The following is an 18943-nucleotide window of genomic DNA, read 5'->3' as shown; positions in this document are numbered from 1 at the left end:
CATAATATTGCGTATTTATTTGTTTACATTATGTGCCTGGAACAGGAGACATACAGGTATTTTTTCTAATTTTATTTCGCACACACATAAATTTAAATTCAAGACCAGATATTGTTTATTTAATCGATATAATGATTTGACAATTCAAGATTGATTCAATATGAAATCATTAATCTGTATTTTCAAAGTAACAATTGTTACTTTAATGTATTTTTACATATCATTACGTATCACGATTTTTTCATTTTCACTGTTATTTGTTAATAATATATGCAATATAAATACAAAAAATTTTAAAATTATTTTAAAATGATTTTTTTGATCATTTTTAATAATTTCGCGTAGATATTCGCTCGTCAGATTGTATTTTCACAATTTATAATTTACATAACTCGGAAAAACGAAGCGTTTATGATTTGCTAGTTGATTTGATAAATGCATATTGCTCTTATGCATATTGCTCAATCATGTTTCTTGTTTACGCATAGCAACACCTGCTAATCACGACGTCATCAGCAACTAATACGTTATAATCATACAGAAAGCACGATGGATCTGCTTCGCAATTCGTGCAATTCGAAGGGAAACCCATTAAACGCGATGATACGTAATGCATGGACGTAAACTGAATACACCTGTAATAACCAGACCATAATTTCGCAATGACAGCTATTCCACAAATGACGATGCGGCAGCATCTCATAAAATAAATATAGAATATCCGCACTTGTATGCAATTATATCTAAAATATACAATATTGTCTAAAATTAGATAATCAGAAATTATTATAATCAGAAATAAAAGAAATAAAAAAAGTGTCACAGTTCTTGAAAGTCAAATCAAATTAATTACAATCTTGTATTAATCTTCTTTTATATTTACGATTGAAATGTTTAAAAACGACAATCCCGATAAGCGTTACAATTTTACATGACATCTCAATATAATGTCGTTACATATTCGTCCCGATTATCAATATAAAAATCGAATCAATATTTAAAATAACAAAAAAGTTGAAGGAAAGAATTTGCGTGCGCGTATCTCGGCCCCAAAAATGTCACGCGTTTGTCTCATTAAACCACATTGCGGAGTAATTTAAGCAAATATTCGGCCGCGAATATGAAGAGCCATAGGTTTGAACATTCCGTAAATAGTAGCGTGCGAAAGACCTGTCGTCATCGTCGCTCACCCCCGGATTGCACAGGCAATCGTGTCCAGGCCCACCGCACACCGCCACCATCAACTGCGTTTGTGCACACACTTCCATCCTGGGATAATAGGTTTTCGTGCGAATCGCGCACGGGACACATCACAGGACGTAGCGCAGCTGCGCCCGCGGAGCACCGGAAGCTCTAGGCAATCGATCGGGCTCATCTCTCTCCTCGCAACCGGCTCAATAGAGACGCGTTAACGCAAACGGACGTGTCTCGTGTATTTTACGAGGCCGTTTGTAAACCGCTCAGCTCGCCGCACATCCGGATACACGTCGATCAACGCATTCGCTCGTTGTCTTGATCTCTCGCTACCGCACACGTCTCTATATTCGAGGTATTTCATAAAAAGACCAGTGGAATTTCATAAAAAGCGAGAGCACGCGAGGAAAAAAGCTATGTAAAACTATGAAAAACTATTCATCCTTTTTTTACGTAGAACTATCGGTCGCACGTTTGTAGGAGTTATAAACATATTAGTAATCAATAAGTTTGAATCAATTTTCTTTTAAAAATTGATTATATTTTTTTATTTGAAAATTTATATTTTTATATAAATAGATAGCGCAGATTCTTAAAAGTATGCATTTGGTAGATATTTAATTAAAAACATGCATACTATGCGGGGAAAAATCTATAAATTTTATATAAAACTGTGTATCTTCTTGCCGATTAATTTTTCGAATGAAAGATCACAAGGAAATATTTTTCTGTAGATATTAATCGACACAACAAAGTGTAGGTGTGATTCGCTTTGAGATGCCTAAATATTTTTGCAGAATCGAATAACGTGAGAAATAACGATCAACAGGTTGACTATATGGATACAACAGGAATCTGTTTTGATTTAATCATGAGAAATAGATGTTTACTGTGACAGATTATTTTGGCGAATATTGTCAGGATTGTTTGATCGAGGTGTAACATATGAATGAATTATATAGAACGAACACTAGAAAAGGAGGATTAGCTTTATATATATAAAATACAATCGTACAAAATTTATATTGAGTTTTTTAATCGATAGAAAGGAATCGTGAAAAAAACAATAATGCATATTTGCGTATGATTTACTCCAATCGATTCAAAATTCAAACTTTAATGTAAGAAAAAATGTGTATTATAATTATTACTTCTTATTCTTACTTAATGTAAGAAAAAAATGTGTATTATAATTATATATAAACTTGATATATATAATATTACTTGTATACAAAAAAAAATATTAAGAATTTCATAATTTAAAGTCTTAAATATTTCTGTATATATCTCAACATTTTAGATTTAGATAAAAGTACTTAAACTAAATAAAAATTCAGTAATACATTGTAATGTTAATTATATGTTAGTATGTGCTCGATAAATTATTAACAACGCATTAATATACGTAGAATTCAAAACTGATCCTTTAAAGTAAAATTTATCCTCTCAAAAACAACATAATGGACAAAATAAACGAGTTGACCCTTGCAGTTTAACACAAATAAAAACAATATTACGCGAATGTAATATTTAAAATTAAAATGAAATTATATGACGGCTAAAAATTTTTGTAGGATTAATAATTGAGTGACGGACGTTTTCAGGATTGTTCTAAAAATTGCGAAACACAATTGAGCGATAACTCGGAAGCAAATTGCGGTACACATGCGATTGTTCGTGATAGAGTGTTAAAAATTTTTCACGCGACAATACGGCACTCGTATAAATCTCGGTAACAATGCAAATTAATTCGTAGATCACGTTTTTCAGAGTATGAATTATCGCGACCAACGCTAGTGCAAACTATAATTTAGAGGGGAACGCCTCTCGCTTTATCACTTCCATGCGCGTGTGACATCGTTATACTTAGCGTAAGAACAGAGGTAGGTGGAGACGATTTATTTCACTCGGACAATAATTATAATTAAACGACGTCAGCGAACAGGGCAGAAAAACATGGAGTTGCCGCTAGAATTTAATTGCGCGCGAGAACTCGACCTGTAATCTCAACATTTAAACTGTTACTTTGAAACGCGTAACCATGTAAAAAATATTGATCACATACAATCCATTAGTTTGATAACTTTGTTATAATTTTGTTATGAAGATAAATCTTGATAGATTACGTACGTTTGTAAAACATACGTTTAACGTACGTATGAAAGAAAGTAACAATCATTAAATTTATACATATAAAATTTCGAATATAAATACTTGAATCAACTTTGAGCGAGTTTTATTAAACATACGCGTTTAATAAAATATGAAATTGCAGGTCTCGTTCTCATAAAGTAAAGCATATCTTTATTTGATAAGAAAAATAATTTTTCTGAAATATTCATAATATTACTTTTTTATGATTCTCCAAATCTCTCGGTCCCTCTTGAAGTTTTTCGAAAACACTTCCAATTATCGAGCGCTTGTTTGCAGAATTTTAAGAGCACTGTCATGCTAAGAAAATCACCATTTAGATGCTAATATTTCTGTAAAAGAACTTTCTTTCGTTCAAAAATTTTAAACTATTTGCCTTCGGGGGCAAACAATCGCGAAAACAAGAGCAAGTTTAATGGAAATAATAATGGACGAAAAAAATTCAAGTATACGGCGTGAGATGTGTGAAAGCTATTATAATATATATATTTACATAGATTTCGAGCAAGATTTTTCTGTGTCATATTCACTATAGAAAATTATATGAGAGTAGTCAAATCATTACCATTCTCATTTTATTTTGCGAAATAATTGAATCTTTCTGTAAGGATGTTTCTACTTTATAAATATTGTAGAGACAGAGTAAAAATAATAAGCAATCTTTTTATTCGAATTGATTAAAACAACTATTTAAAAATATAGTAATATATATATATATATATATATATATATATATATATTTTATTATTGTATCTCTTTCTCTCTCTACGCACATATACACGATATAAAATTTAACATATTTTTTGTCCTGAAAAATATAAACGTACGATATTTTTCAACATTTCATAAAATTTGTTTGGAGCAAATATTCACGAATTTCCCACGAAATTGGAAAGATGCAAAGTGATTGGAGAGGAATAAAAAAAAAGTCAGTGAAATGAGAAAATCGTCCACGAAGATGCGAGAAATTGTGCTTCAAACTGTCCGCAACAGGTACATCATTGTGGCTACGAGCAGATGTATTTTCCATTATTCAGTCCATCCTCTTTTCAAACTTGCTGGATACTCATTGTCACGTGTGTGCTAATTATGATTTTTTTTAGATAATAAATAGTATTATATAATATTTCCTTACAAATAATCTAGTAAATCGCAAATTTATACTTTCGACTAACTTTAATTTATTAATTTTAAATATGTAAGTAATTCGAAGATAATATAATTCAGGATTAACATCATTATCAGAATTATCATACAGAATTAACATCGTTATCGCGAGCATAAAATAACATGTGCAAATGAGCGTAGTTTATAATTATGCAACCTACGTGTTATTCATAATTAGATCGCGCTTCTTGCAAGTTCTTGAACGTTAACTTCAATTTTAATTAGCTTTGTCGTTTTAAACACTTAAATTGCATTTTTTTTCGTTTCGCAAACAATCGCAAAAATCTTCAAGCTATGAATTTGGTAATATCTGTTTTATGTACAATCAAAAACATTTTTCTAAAATATAATTTGAAATATAATTTAAGAAGAGTACTTTTTCATCAAATTTAATAAACTTATTAATTTAAACATTAAGAAAATTCAAATTAGATTCGCAGATTAATAATAAATTCAAAAATTAAAAGTAATATATTGATATATTAAGGAATACAATTTTCTCGAATTATTGAGCAAATTCTTTGTCCATCAAAATTGACAGAAAATAATTAATAATACAAACGCAAAATTCCTAGCAAATTTAATACAACATACTGACAAGCTTTATCGCACAGCTGATTGTGACTGATACTTATTGATAATTACCATAGCGTTACGAGGGAAACCTCTAACCGGATTGCTCTTGGAGCTATCCCAGTGTTACGACACAAACGAGATTCTCCTTAATCAGTTCGTCAGAGCATTAACAGATAATCCCGCTCCGCTGGAAAGCTCGATGACATTGATCAATTAAATGGTACGACGTCGCGTCCACGTCGCATCTCATTAAAGTAGCGTTTGTGCAAACGCAAGTTCGCATGTCAAGAAATGCGAAATCGATTCATTGATAAAATTGAATTTAAAATCGCAACTGATTCGATCGTCGATGAGATCGATTTTAATCCAATTTGTCAAAATACTCTTAAGTGAGATTTTTCACTCTTCGTAAACCGCGACGATTTCTTCTGATAGCATGCTCATCGAACATTGATATTTTTTTCTATGTATTCATATTACTGACATTAATTTCTCTAAAACTCACGTAAACACAAATTAAATAATATATCGTATATTAAAATAATATCGTAAAGTAAATATATAATATTGTTTATAGTTTATATATATAATTTATATATTTTTTTATACTTATATATTTTTTCATATATTATTATAACAAAAATGCTATTGTTTTAAAATAATTTCCAAAAGATTCTTTTATACATATTCATTCTCTACTAGCATTGCCATACAATTACACGCGAAAAACTTCATTAAATCAACAATATATAACGAATGTGTCTTCATGAGTATGCGAAATGACGGTACAAGATAGAATTATGCGCAGCGATTAGAAGTGGGATTAATTCGTACACATCAGAACGAAATTACGTACACACGACTAGCATGATAACACTTAATTAAGTGCTTCTCCTCGCGCGTTCGCGTTTCGAATTTCTCACGCTAATCACGAAGACAATACTATTACTGGCGGCGAGTAACAATACCGCATAGCTGACCACGTAGGCGTAGATGCATCCGAACGCGAAGATGTTGACTGCGTTCGCAATATGCATAACACGAGAGAGGACGTAGGTGCCTCACATCCTCCGACTCCCCTTTCATAGCTGCTCGTTTGCCGAACCGCGCTTCCGACATTTCATCCTCGATCACTCTTTTCCCGTGCCCTTTCGACCCATCCGTCATCGCAACCCCGAACTAAGATGCTTTGGCGTATCACGCCCACGTTGTTCCACGACACGACCTTGGTAATTGGGTTAAAGGAAGATGAGCGTAAAGAGATCGTCTCTCAAGAGAGAAAAGATATTTTCCCGCAGTCGCACTAAAGAACCAACCAAAGTGAGAAGCGTGCGATGAGTGGATTAGGTTAGTTATATTGATTCTTCCCGTAGGCGAATCTCTCTCTCTCTCTCTCTCTCTCTCTCTCTCTCTCTCTCTCTCTCTCTCTCTCTCCCCTCCTCTTTCTCTTTCTGTCGAATGTCGAGAAATAAAAGTTTAGAACTTTGAGGTGGACTTTCGATGATAACGATTTAATCCCATTCGATTTTTCTCAATAACAAATATCAAATAAATTTTTAAACTAGATTTTAAAAGATACCGAATAGTAATAATTTTTGAAGATTAATCTGAATTGAAGTTATATTGTTCTCAGATATCGATCTACATATGATTATGTTTAAAAAAAATTTTGTACATAAATACTCTTAGTACACCTTATAGTTTGCTCTTATACTACACCTTACAAATATAACATACGACGCCTTTAGATTCCAACAAACATCAACTTGCTGAAGAAAGATTACTCTCTCATTAAAATAAGATAGGGGCAAAAAATGCTATTTGTGCTATGGTTCATATATATATATATATATATATATATATATATATATATAAGATATATATATATATATATATATAATATATTATATATACCTGAACATACCATATAGATGGGTCAGAGGAAAAGATGAATGGGGAGGGAAGGAATGAGAGGGAGATTGGGGCGACTTTATCGCAGAAATTCTGACCTCGGCTCCTCACATGACAAGCAAGAGCCTTATTGCCTCAGCAACACGCCACCCCATGTAAAACTTCAACTTACTTCGCTTATTAATTGTAATAACATTACTTTTCATATTTCTACTATAAATGATTATTCTTGATGATTTATACACTCATATATACTCGTATATATACAATAAAACAAAAAATATCTTATAGAAATAATGATTTCTCAAACTGAACTACGATGCTTAATATAAATTCATTTTTGATAATTTTTTTTTAATTTGTTTGCGCACGATCGCTATCTTCAGTTTTACAGAAGATACTTATGAAAAAATCGTAAATAACAAATGGTATAAACTCACTTTTACGATGCGAACGTGAGGGACAAGCGGAATCGTTCCGGAACAGCATGTCGCACGTGAAGCTGAAGAAAATCGACCTGGCAATTCCTTTATCCTCGCTCCATAGGGGGCAGCCAAATTACGAATGTTATACGCCATTATCGGCAAATCTCTCCGTTTTTTATCGCTTTTATCCCTTCCGACTTCCCTCGGCCTACATCACCACGCTGCGTTACATCCCTTGTGCTCGTTAAAACTTCGATAGCGAGTTACGTTGCTCCATCCGCGCAAATAGCGCGAAAAGAGTGAACTTTTTCAACCTATTTCACGCTTTTTCCGACGCGATCATTGTTCGATAAAAAGCGGCGATTGTGCGATCATGTTTCCGCAATTCCTGGGTTATTAATTTCCATCGACCCAGATAAACTCGGTTTTCGCCGAGAATAGAAAATTAATTCGCAAATTCGTTTGCAATATTCTCGAGCTAAATAAATTTCGTGTTTCCATTGTATAAATATTATAATTAATTAAACTTTAAATTTCTTCTTAGTCATATAGCTCGGAAGATCTTTGTTAATTCTTTTGCTTTTCCAAAAATTAACACTCCCAAAAAGATAGAAATAGTCAATTCTCAAAGCACTTTAATCGTATTAAACATCATTAATATAAATTTTATAAATCCGCACGATGTATAAGATTGGGTACAAAAGTGAAACAGATCCTCTCCGTCTATAATTCTCAGAGCTTTTGCGGAGGCACATTACGTGAGTTCTCATCCTAATGGACGTAGGATCTGCGGTTACCGGCAATAACGCGGGTCTGTCGAATTCGCGCGGCTAATGGCGTGAAGGTTTATCCAGATGTTACGAAATCCTTACAGATCGAAATTGGCTTGATCATGTCGGATTGTATTTCCGTGAAAGCGGGCTTAATCGCAAGATGCGATTGAGACACGACAGTCTAGGGTACTTCTGTCAGCTTAAGTGGATTAGGGGGAAATAAATGTGTCCAATTTCAGGAAATAAAATAATTAATTATTCTTAATTCTATTTACTAAAACTCCTTGCTCTTTAAAATTGTTATGAGAAAATGATGCATTTACCAGAGTGAGACTTAATACATGCAATATCTTAAACTGAACTACAATAATTGATACGCAAATTAAAAAAAAAATTCTGTTTATACCTTTGCGATGACATCATAGAAATTAAAATAAAGAATTATTAAAATTATTGAGTAATATTACACAATTTTTATATTTCAATCTGGTTTTTCTGAAACTTACTAAATTCCTATTTTTATAGAAAAAAAGAAACGTCGACGGTAATAATTCACGTAACTAAATTACAAATACTCGGGCGGACGTGCGTAGAGTCGCTAACAACATAACATTGTTATCCGAACAATCAACGCAATCGCTCACGTTTACAACGAGGGAGAGAGCGTGGGTGTTAATTATTTTCCTAAATCTGATGTATTGCGACTTCAGTCGCATTCACTATTCGGAATATATATCGTATAAATTCGCTGCGAGAGTGGGAAGGAAAGAGAGGGAGGTACATTAGAACAAACATTGCTCCCGGATTAACGTCGTGTTGCAAAACATGACTTTAGAGAAGAGGTCGGTGCGTGCGACACGTACACAACTGTGTGTTCTCGGTGACGCAAATCCTACCCACAGAGACGAGAGATATCCGTGGAAATTGCGAATCCGTGGTGCAGCGCACTACACATTCTCAGCCCACGTTATATCCTTTTGTTACAGCACGTGGATTTGGCATGAGAGTAGTGGGCGGCAAAACCGGATCGGACGGGCGCACCTTTGCATGCATCGTGTGGACTGTACCGGGTGGCCCTGCCGAGAAAGCCGGTTTGCAACAAGGCGACAAGGTATGTTGATGTTTATATTTACATAGAACATGTTATATAATTGTTAGAATTACAATTGTTATTGTAATTGTTGTTTATTTTTTTATATCTAGATTTTTAAGATTAATCTCAAAAATTGTCTATCTATTCTCTACTATCTTTCTCAAATATTAACAAATTATTTATTTAAATCTAAGATTAATTAATAATAACTCAAATTAATAATAGCTAACTGTTTATTGTCTAATATATTTTTGATGCATTAATACAAAATATTTTGAAATTGTTTTATTTAATGTTCGAACGTTTATAAAACAATATATAGTAAAAAAATTTAAATATATTGATTAGATACAATATATATTGATTGTATACAAATATAAAATCATTCATTTTTATTACTTTAATATAAAATTTAAACTTTATTTCAATTAATCGAATTTGTTCAAGAACATACAAGATTACAATGGATTAATGATGTTACTATGCTCCGTTTCATTTAGAATCACGTGAACCATTTTGCATTTTTTTAGCAATAAATTTTAATATCTATTCTTGTTCCCAATATTTTTAAAAAATTTAATGATTTTACAAATTTCCCATTTTTTTATACACGTATTTACGAAATGAAAGAAAACTATCGTGCGTTGTATCCGGCCAATCGTCGCATGCAGAATAATACTCAAACAACGTAACGTAAATATTCAACATACTTCGAAAGCAAATACTGTATGGAGACGAAAATATTTTCCTGTCACACATTCACCATTACCTGTCGGACATTGTTATAAATGGTAAATGCGCATAAATATCGACAGTTCCTGACGCATCGATTCTAATTAAATTTAAAGTTGAAGTACTGACAGTCAAGCGAAAAAAGCTGTTCTATTCGCTTGTATATTTTCATATTTACGTTAAAACTGATGTATTTTATTTAACGTCATGCAACTGCAGAAACTCATTATGCATTAATTGGCGCAACCAGTTTTATTATAAAAGTCCTATTCATATTTACAGTCTCGATTATTAACAAATTCATGTCCATAGCGATGCAAAATGCAAACTTTAAAATGAATAAATTAAAATTAGCTATTTATTGAGCATAAAAAAACGTGTGAAGCGTAAAGAAAAAGAGGACATGTCAATTTAATATTTTATTTATATATTTTATATGTCATATTTTACACAATGCAAAACTCGAAGCAAGACCTACATTCTTGAGCATTTCTTTGCATGGGTTAAACAGTACAAAACTCAGACGTCATTCAAACGTAAGTCTGCGCGAAAAGGCGGAAAGTATAACGCTTTGAGTTCTCTAACTTTTCCCTCGAGTGTCATCGCGCATAAAGGCATACGATATAGATAGGTGGGCGATGGTGATCGATCGATCGAAAAGGTGAGAAGAGACGCTCTCTCGCTCCTGTTTGCCGTCATTACATTTCCATAAAGGGCTCCCGACGACGATCGCTTATCATCGGCGAACTTTCCTCTCGCGCTCGGCGACAACGTCTAATAAGAAACGTGCAGATATCGCACAATGGCCGGCATTCTCGTTACGCGCGTATTATCCCTTTAAAGATATAAAAGAAGCGCGTTTTCCATCCTCCTTTCCATCCTTTTCTCATTTCTCTTGTCAATGGCTGAAAATCGAATCGGGATTAAGAGAAAATTGTGTCCTGAATTTTGCGAGTGAAAATGGGAAATGGCAAATACACATTCTGACAGGCGTGACGTACTTGTTGCTCACGTGAAACGAAAATTCACAACGCGACGTTTCCGTGCAAATCGAGCTTTTGTTTAATCCGCTTACGTACTGTCACTTGTAAAATTGGAACGAGCAGCAAACTCAGCAACATACTATTCCAATCGATCCATTTATCACTGCCAAACTTTGGAGCAGATCTCTATTAGAATTAACTTTCATTTGACGTCTCCACTACGAGAAATCAAATTTGAATATATGATATAATTAAATGCAAATTTATTGATCAAATCACGAATTTATTACTCTTTTCAATTTATTAAAAAATTTATTAAAGATACAAATTTTGATTTAACATTAATCAAATAGTATTCTATTTTTAAAAAACACTTATAGTGAACTAAATACAATAAAATAAAATAAAATAAAATAAAATAAAAAACAAATGTACTAAAATTAATTCAATATTATAAATATCAATATTATAAAAGTTTATCAAAGATAATGCAAAGATAAATTTAAAAATATTAAATATTAAATTAATTATTATTAATTTAAATAAATATCCTGAATATTAATTGCTTGCAAAATAAATTTAAAAAAGTAATAAAAAATGTCTATATTGCTATAAAAATAGACTACGTTAATAATTTAGAATTTCTCCGATTTCGCTTTTGATTAAAATATTTTTAAATTATTTACTGTCAAGATCAAAATATTGAATTTATTGTTCATTATTTAATTCAGAACACATGGCGATAATTTACCATACAAATGGTATATTAAAAATTTAATTAGTCATTGATTTTAACATTAAAACTATCTTTTAAAAATTATTAATAAAAGTTAGAACATTTTATACAATAATATGAAATCATTCTCTCGAAAGACAAGCGAGAGACTAATTTTATAGATAACAAATAAATTAACAAAATTATTAAATTGCAAATCTTTTAATTACCTAATACTATTCTAGAGCTTGCTTCTCTCTGTTTTTTGCCGTTTCTGCCACTCACATTCATTTGCAATACATAACAATTAATTATAATCGCACGCGCGCGCACATTAATTATCAGAATAGGATGATTATACGATACTTTACTTTGCATATTCCCAACATCATACAGAAAACTCGCACTTTATTTTATATTACGATTCAGAGAATGAAAATCAAAGTTACGTGAAGCTACAATCTGCTCAGCACTGAAAAATTGCGCGACTGTATTTATACTACACATTTTACAACGACAAAATACGTGTTGATTTCATTCTGCTTTCCTCGTGCAACAATAATATCATCGTATGTAAACAATAGTAATAACTATATGTTACTGAATTTTAGCGATGTATAGCGCTGTTTACACGCAGTGGTTTTATCATTCGCACGACGAGCAGAAACCATCGCTCCGTTATAAAATATGTCCATGTTCGTTAACAACAAAGATGGTATTGTATGATTCGAGCGCGCGATTTTCCCAGTGGATTGTAGTTTTGAGCAATCAGAATTTTTTCTCCCATCGTATTATAAAATGAATACACATTGTGTATGTAATTAATGTTGAAAATGTTTTGTAAAAATGTGTCGCATAATTATCTTATTTTAATAATTATGCGCATGATCATAATTATTCATGTTTTCGCGAATGAGTATTGTGTGAATGCCTTGAAAAAGTAACGAAGAACAAACAAGAAAGGAGAATTTTTTTTTTCGGAAAAGCATAATTGGAGATGAGCAATTTATACAATTTATATAATCTTATTAATTTATTAGTTTATTATTTATTCAATTAGTTGCTCGCAATATATCTTCGCAATAATGATTTATTTTATATTATTGTATAATATATGATTGTCTCCCTCTCGTAATCTTGACATTTTCAGCTACATTACTTTTATAATTTCTTAAATTATTTTATCGATCTTTTAAACATTTCTTTATACAAATCTTTATACATTTATAAACAAGGACGCGCCGTTATTTTGTACACAAAATACATACAAATGTATCTTGTAAGAAATAGCGACATATCATTGTTTACATGACGATATGTGTGACATAGTGGGGTGAACTCACTATAACGAAAGGTCTAGTAGAAAGACGAAAAAATTGTTATTCTTTTCTCAATGTTCGTACGATACAGGTACTGTTAAGCAGTATTACATATTATTCATCTATAAAATTCTATCTTGGCAGCATTCGAGTAATACATCTTTTAATGAGTAGTTTTCTTTACATTTAGGGCGCAACTGTTTTTATATTCTTACTACCAAAAAAATTAATGTTCTATTGTTCTAATGTTCTAATTGTTTTATTAATTAAGAATTGATTTAATGTAAATAAACATAATACATATAAATATATGTATAGAAAAAACATGTTTCTCTTTATTAATTTATGTTTCGATAATATTCGAGAATATTTCATACTGCCTTAGGTATTATTCTAGTTAGATACATTAAGTAACGGCTAGTAAAAGAGAGGAAAAAAACAGAGAGAAATGAAGATGAAAAGAACGTTTTTCTCAGAGGGGTGGAGTAATTAGAACTCCCGCGAGAGCAAAGTTCCTACTAAATCGGACCAAGAAACGAGAATGAGAACGAGAACAGGAACGTAATTAAATATTGATCTTTCTTTTTTTTTCATTTTATGACGGTAAAAAGGTCGTAAACGGTTTTACATTTCACGCGTCGAATTTAAAACGAATGCTGATCTTTCATGAAATGTTTGCAATAAAAGAACTGACTCAGAGTTAGAGAATCTATCGTTAAAAATTGATGGAACGAACAAAGAGATCGAATATGTAGAATAAATCTTTAATAAGAATCTAGATTTTTTGCGCTAGATTTAAATATTTATACATATATTATTTTCTTTCCAAGATGCTTCTGTGCGAGTATCGTGATAAAATTAAGATATAAAATTTTTCTTAGCATAGTTCGTGCCTTATCCTGTATCCTCATACGGTAATGATCGCATAATACTGTCTTTACCCTATGCCATATCGTTGGTGTGATGTATCTATCGGCGAATTACGGCGGCGCACCGCGTACATACACTCGCGGTTAATGGACGATCGCCCACGCCGTAATTAATAACAATAAAGTTTGACGTCGAGTCGATCGAACAGCAAATCCAGCTCTGAGATCCTGGGCGTTCTGACAATGTTTGTCGTTCTGACGTCACGCGAACATCGTCGTCACGCGGCTTACGTCGGAAATGAAATTTAACGTCCACGAGAACACAGTACGTTGATTAATCGTCGACGTGATCCAATAAACCATATGAGAAACTTTTATTACGGGCCAATACTTTCAAAATTGTTTCGCGCGTGATATGCGCACGTTTCGTAGATAAATTACTCTCCAGATACTAGACAAAAAACGGGGAGATAAGTTAAAAAACCGAATACAATTTTTTTTCTGCGATTGAATAATTGTAGGATCATATTGTAAAATTCAATGTTTCAACAGCAAATGAGAAATACTTTTAAAATACATAAAAATATATGAAATTGAATTAATATATTCATGTAGCATGATTTATTAAAAAATAAAATGAGGAAAGATATTTTTTCATATCAGAAATTAAGATTTTGCAAGTTATTCAAAACCGCAAACCAAGGAATCAAATTTAAACAATAACTTAAATTGAATTGAAGATGTCAATACGAATTAATCTTGGATCAAAAGTTGATCTTGGAAGATTGAGATTGGAAAAGAGATTTGGATGTTAATAGAATTAAAATAAGAGTGGTTGAAAATGAAGTAAAATAATATGATTTTAAAATCATATCATGCGCGTCTCCCACTCGATTCAATTTCTGATTTAATATTTCATTAATCGTAACTTTGTTATAAATCGAATAAATTGTGTTTATTTTATGAGAATATAATCCTTTCTGTTTTAATTTGATAATGATAAAGTAAACTCGACAAAATAAAGTTGACCATGTTAAGAGAAATGAATTTCATCGCAAAATAAAATGCTACTTTATTTCGCTACATCGAAAATACTTCCATAAGTACATTCATGCATTTTACGGTAATAATACAAAGAGGCTTTGTTGCCAAGACAATTTTATAAATTATATAAATTCATTTCGCAATAAATAAAATTCACGATAAATGAAGCGTCATCCCTTTGTTCTTTTCTCAGTTTGTTATTTTAAACAAATATTTACGTCACAATAACATCCACGCAACGCCAACGCATTATTGATGCATAAATATGAACGAAAATACAAGTTAATCTTCAACAATGATGCAAAGAAATAAGCAATCAACAGGACGAGGATTGCTTATTTAAATACGAAAATTAAAAAATATTTATTGTGCGTACGACGCCTTTACTGCAAAGCTAATATTATACCATGAATGAATATTCTATCACATATGTTCTATCAAACTTATATCTTGGAAATTTTTCATATTATTTCGTAATATATACGCTATTTTAATCAAATAAATATTCAATAATTTTTTATCTTGTTAAATAAAAAGTATTAAATTACATGCGCTTCTATGTAAAAACTGTTAAAAGAAAAAGTTATATTTTTCAAATAAATTATGAAATGCAAGTCTTATAAATTTTTCATATATGTAAATTAGCATATTTCTCTGCGAAATATCACTTGAATTACATCGAATCATATTTACAGTATATATTTATAGCGAGTAATAAGTTCCAGTATTTTTCCGTAAAAATGGAGCGTAATTTTCGAAATTTTATTTTCGCTGGTCCGCTAAAATTTTCACAATCTGCTCATGTTCGCATGTGTCATCATGATATTTCACGAAAATTTTACACGAATAAACACAAATTCATATTAATTTCATGTTTCATATATTATGTTTATGTCATTCAAACGCAATTTTTCCATTTTATTATGTTGCGAAAAATATTTAACAGAACATGACGCTTCTCTCTTATCGTCACAGACATCGCCAAACAGATTCGCTTGCTCGACTATGGCCCTTTTCATTCTTATTGTTAGAAGCGAATAGCATGTTGTAAATTTTCGGGACGACGCGAAACTAAAGACAGACGTTTCTCGAGGGTTAAACGAGCTCGCAACAAGATGCGCGCGAGCACAGGCGAGTCGCTTATTTTAAATAATGTTTCCGAATGGGGTGAAATACGAGGCACTTGTGCATCGTAAATAAACGGTGGGGTAACGCGATAAGGCTGGCTTAAAAGGAAGGAAAGGAGAAGCTAATTTCAACGTAAAAATATCTCTCGGATGTTTGTTATAGCTATTTATATATACACACACACACATATATATATATATGTATATATATATATATATATATATATATATATATATTGTTTGTATACATCATAAAATAAGATAAAAAATTAATATTTCTAATAATAATTTTAATTTCAATAAAAACAATTTAACATCTGCCATCAAACGTCAAAAAATATAAAAAGTCTGCTACAATACATAAACTTGTATAATTTAACCATCGCATTAGTGTTACAAATGCAATAAAGATTAATACAAAATGAAATAATTCTGCGATACGGAGATCCAGAATTTGAAAACCGGTTGTTTTACAATTCCTGTAATGAATGCTACTGTTCCCACATCTCGAATACCACAATTCGGGTGCCCGCATTCGACATCCCGCATACCGCGTCAAATTGTGCTGATTTTATCTCTGATATTTTTTGATTGTGACGATCGATCGGCTATTAAATCACGCGGTCCTCTTTTTTTATAGTTAACTTCGCGGTATTGTATCGCCACCAACGTTCCATGAATATTCCTCAGCATGTCACGTTCGTTTGCAAATGCATATTGGATTTTTCTGACCGATCGATATATCATACAATGAACGAGAATCATGGAAAACGGCGAACCGGTGGTTGATCGCTTTCATACGCGTTATTTCCTATACCAAGTTACCGGTATCCGCAGCCTACCCTCTATAACGCTTCGGGAGAGAGGAGAAAGAAAATCTAAAAAAAGAGTATATATACACACACACACACACACACACACACACACACACACACCACACACACACACACCACACACACACACACACACACACACACCACACACACACACACACCACACACACACACACACACACACACACACATATATATATCCAATATGAATATACATACACAATGTGACGCGAACGCTGAAAAGCTCGTTTTGAAGCATCGAGACAGAAAATTGTACGTGTGTGTAATAGCGCGAAACCGTATATGACAGCTTGATCGAGAATTGAAGCAAATCCAATGATCACCGTTACGTGGAATATGATTCTAATAAGAAAAATAATTTTGTTGAGAAGAGAAAATTCAGACAAATTTAAAATATTCGTAGATTCTCCGACTTACTTAAGAAATTTATGAGGTCGGTCACATAAATATGTATACTGATCATGCAAAAAATTCGACAAAAAATTATTATATTTTAAAATTACTAGAAATTACAAATGAGTAAGAACAAATTGTATAAAAATAAATTAAAAAATAAATATAAAGTACTTTAAAAAAATAAGAGAATTCAATTGAATCGTAAATAAATCGTATACATATAAATAGCACAAAATCTCTTCAAGATTTTCTCAAAATAGGAAGCAAAAAAGGTTCGCTTTTATTGAACATAAAAAATTGATCAAATTCTGCATTACTATGTATCGCCTACATGGAATCATTTCTCTGCCCTCAATAAATCCCTTTTTATCGCATCCAGAAATGTACAAAAGAAGATTTGCAATAAAAATCGTTCAACATCTGGAAAGTTGAAAATGCCTTCCCATCTCTTGTACGAATAAATATTTCCATTTCGATGCAAAGTTTCATATCGCATTTTTCAAAAAGAAAACTTGAACGCTGGAGCACTTAAACATGGCATAATTATTATATTATTATACGCGTTGTCATTGCATTTTGTTAAATATTGAATATAAAATTGTATTTTTTCTCAAATTGTCTGCGTTCTTACTTTTCTCACAAATTCTTTTCGCTAGATCTTTGCGAGTCCAGTCTGTTAATATATATATGTACAATGTGGAACATTTATTTCAAGTCCAATTGTGGATGTTTTTCGAATATAAGTCGTTTTGTCTCTACATCGTAACGACAAAAACGATAAATGTTTGCTTGCGAAAGAAAATTATGCACGAGCTTGTACCGAGGTGCTGGTTGTGAGAATATATGTGGATGCTGTCACGAACACGCGAATACATAGAATAGTACATGGTTTACCCTATATCCAAGCTGCATATTTTTTTTATGTACTGTAAAGAGAAAAAGAGAGAGAGAGAGAGAAGAAGAAAAACTGTCTAATCGATTTTGCCATATGTTGTACGAATTTAATATCTTTCAGTATCATATGCGAGAATAAAGCAGTTATTCAAGATTAAATAATACGGAAAAAAATATAATAAAAAATTATAAAATGATGATTCAATATATTAATTGACTAATTTCGGTCTATTTTAATACGATGTATAATAAATCGATTTTTAAAAGTAATTTATAATTTCATTTTTCGCTCTTACTTTTTCCATTTCAACGAGAGAAAAATAGTCGTGATGTATCGATCGTGCTTTTTTTATACATCGATATATAATAACGATATATTGACCGACCTATTTGAATTCGACTCTGCTCGTGCTTTAATTGAAAGCTGTCAGGCGCTATAATTAATGTGAATCGTATAACGTTCTTCAAAGGATTCGTCCTAGACATTATTATACAGCAGGTGACGATGAATATATTTTCGGCTTTTGTGTACAATATATGCTAATTGAAACAACTTTCGCGATATTTGAAATTTGAATAGCAGTCGACACTGTGATATTTTGCTGTAAACGCGATTAATATTTCATTGTGAAATACAGAGAAGGAAGAAATATTAATCTTGCGTTTCTACAAGAATCGCTTCACAAGCGTGAATTTTCTACAAGAAAATCATCTTCAAAA

The 18943-nt window shown here is 31.8% G+C and overlaps 2 protein-coding genes across 6 annotated transcripts in view; one reads left to right on the top strand and one right to left on the bottom strand.

Moving 5' to 3' along the window:
- The window catches only part of LOC105250748 (regulating synaptic membrane exocytosis protein 1), a 138370-nt gene that overhangs the window by 90926 nt on the left and 28501 nt on the right, over window positions 1-18943 (top strand). For all 5 annotated transcript variants that reach the window (XM_025409670.1, XM_025409669.1, XM_025409672.1 and 2 more), the window contains exon 12: window positions 9184-9308. In XM_025409670.1, the coding sequence (XP_025265455.1) occupies window positions 9184-9308 (125 nt within the window). The remainder of the gene's footprint in view (window positions 1-9183; window positions 9309-18943) is intronic.
- Window positions 1-18943, bottom strand: part of LOC109609849 (cytochrome c oxidase assembly factor 3, mitochondrial) — a 134015-nt gene that overhangs the window by 106157 nt on the left and 8915 nt on the right. The window lies entirely within an intron of this gene.

Source organism: Camponotus floridanus, unplaced genomic scaffold (genome assembly GCF_003227725.1).
Source record: "Camponotus floridanus strain SB8 unplaced genomic scaffold, Cflo_v7.5 scaffold28, whole genome shotgun sequence".
Classification (NCBI taxonomy): Eukaryota; Metazoa; Arthropoda; class Insecta; order Hymenoptera; family Formicidae; genus Camponotus; species Camponotus floridanus.
This window is presented reverse-complemented; position numbering and strand designations above follow the sequence as displayed.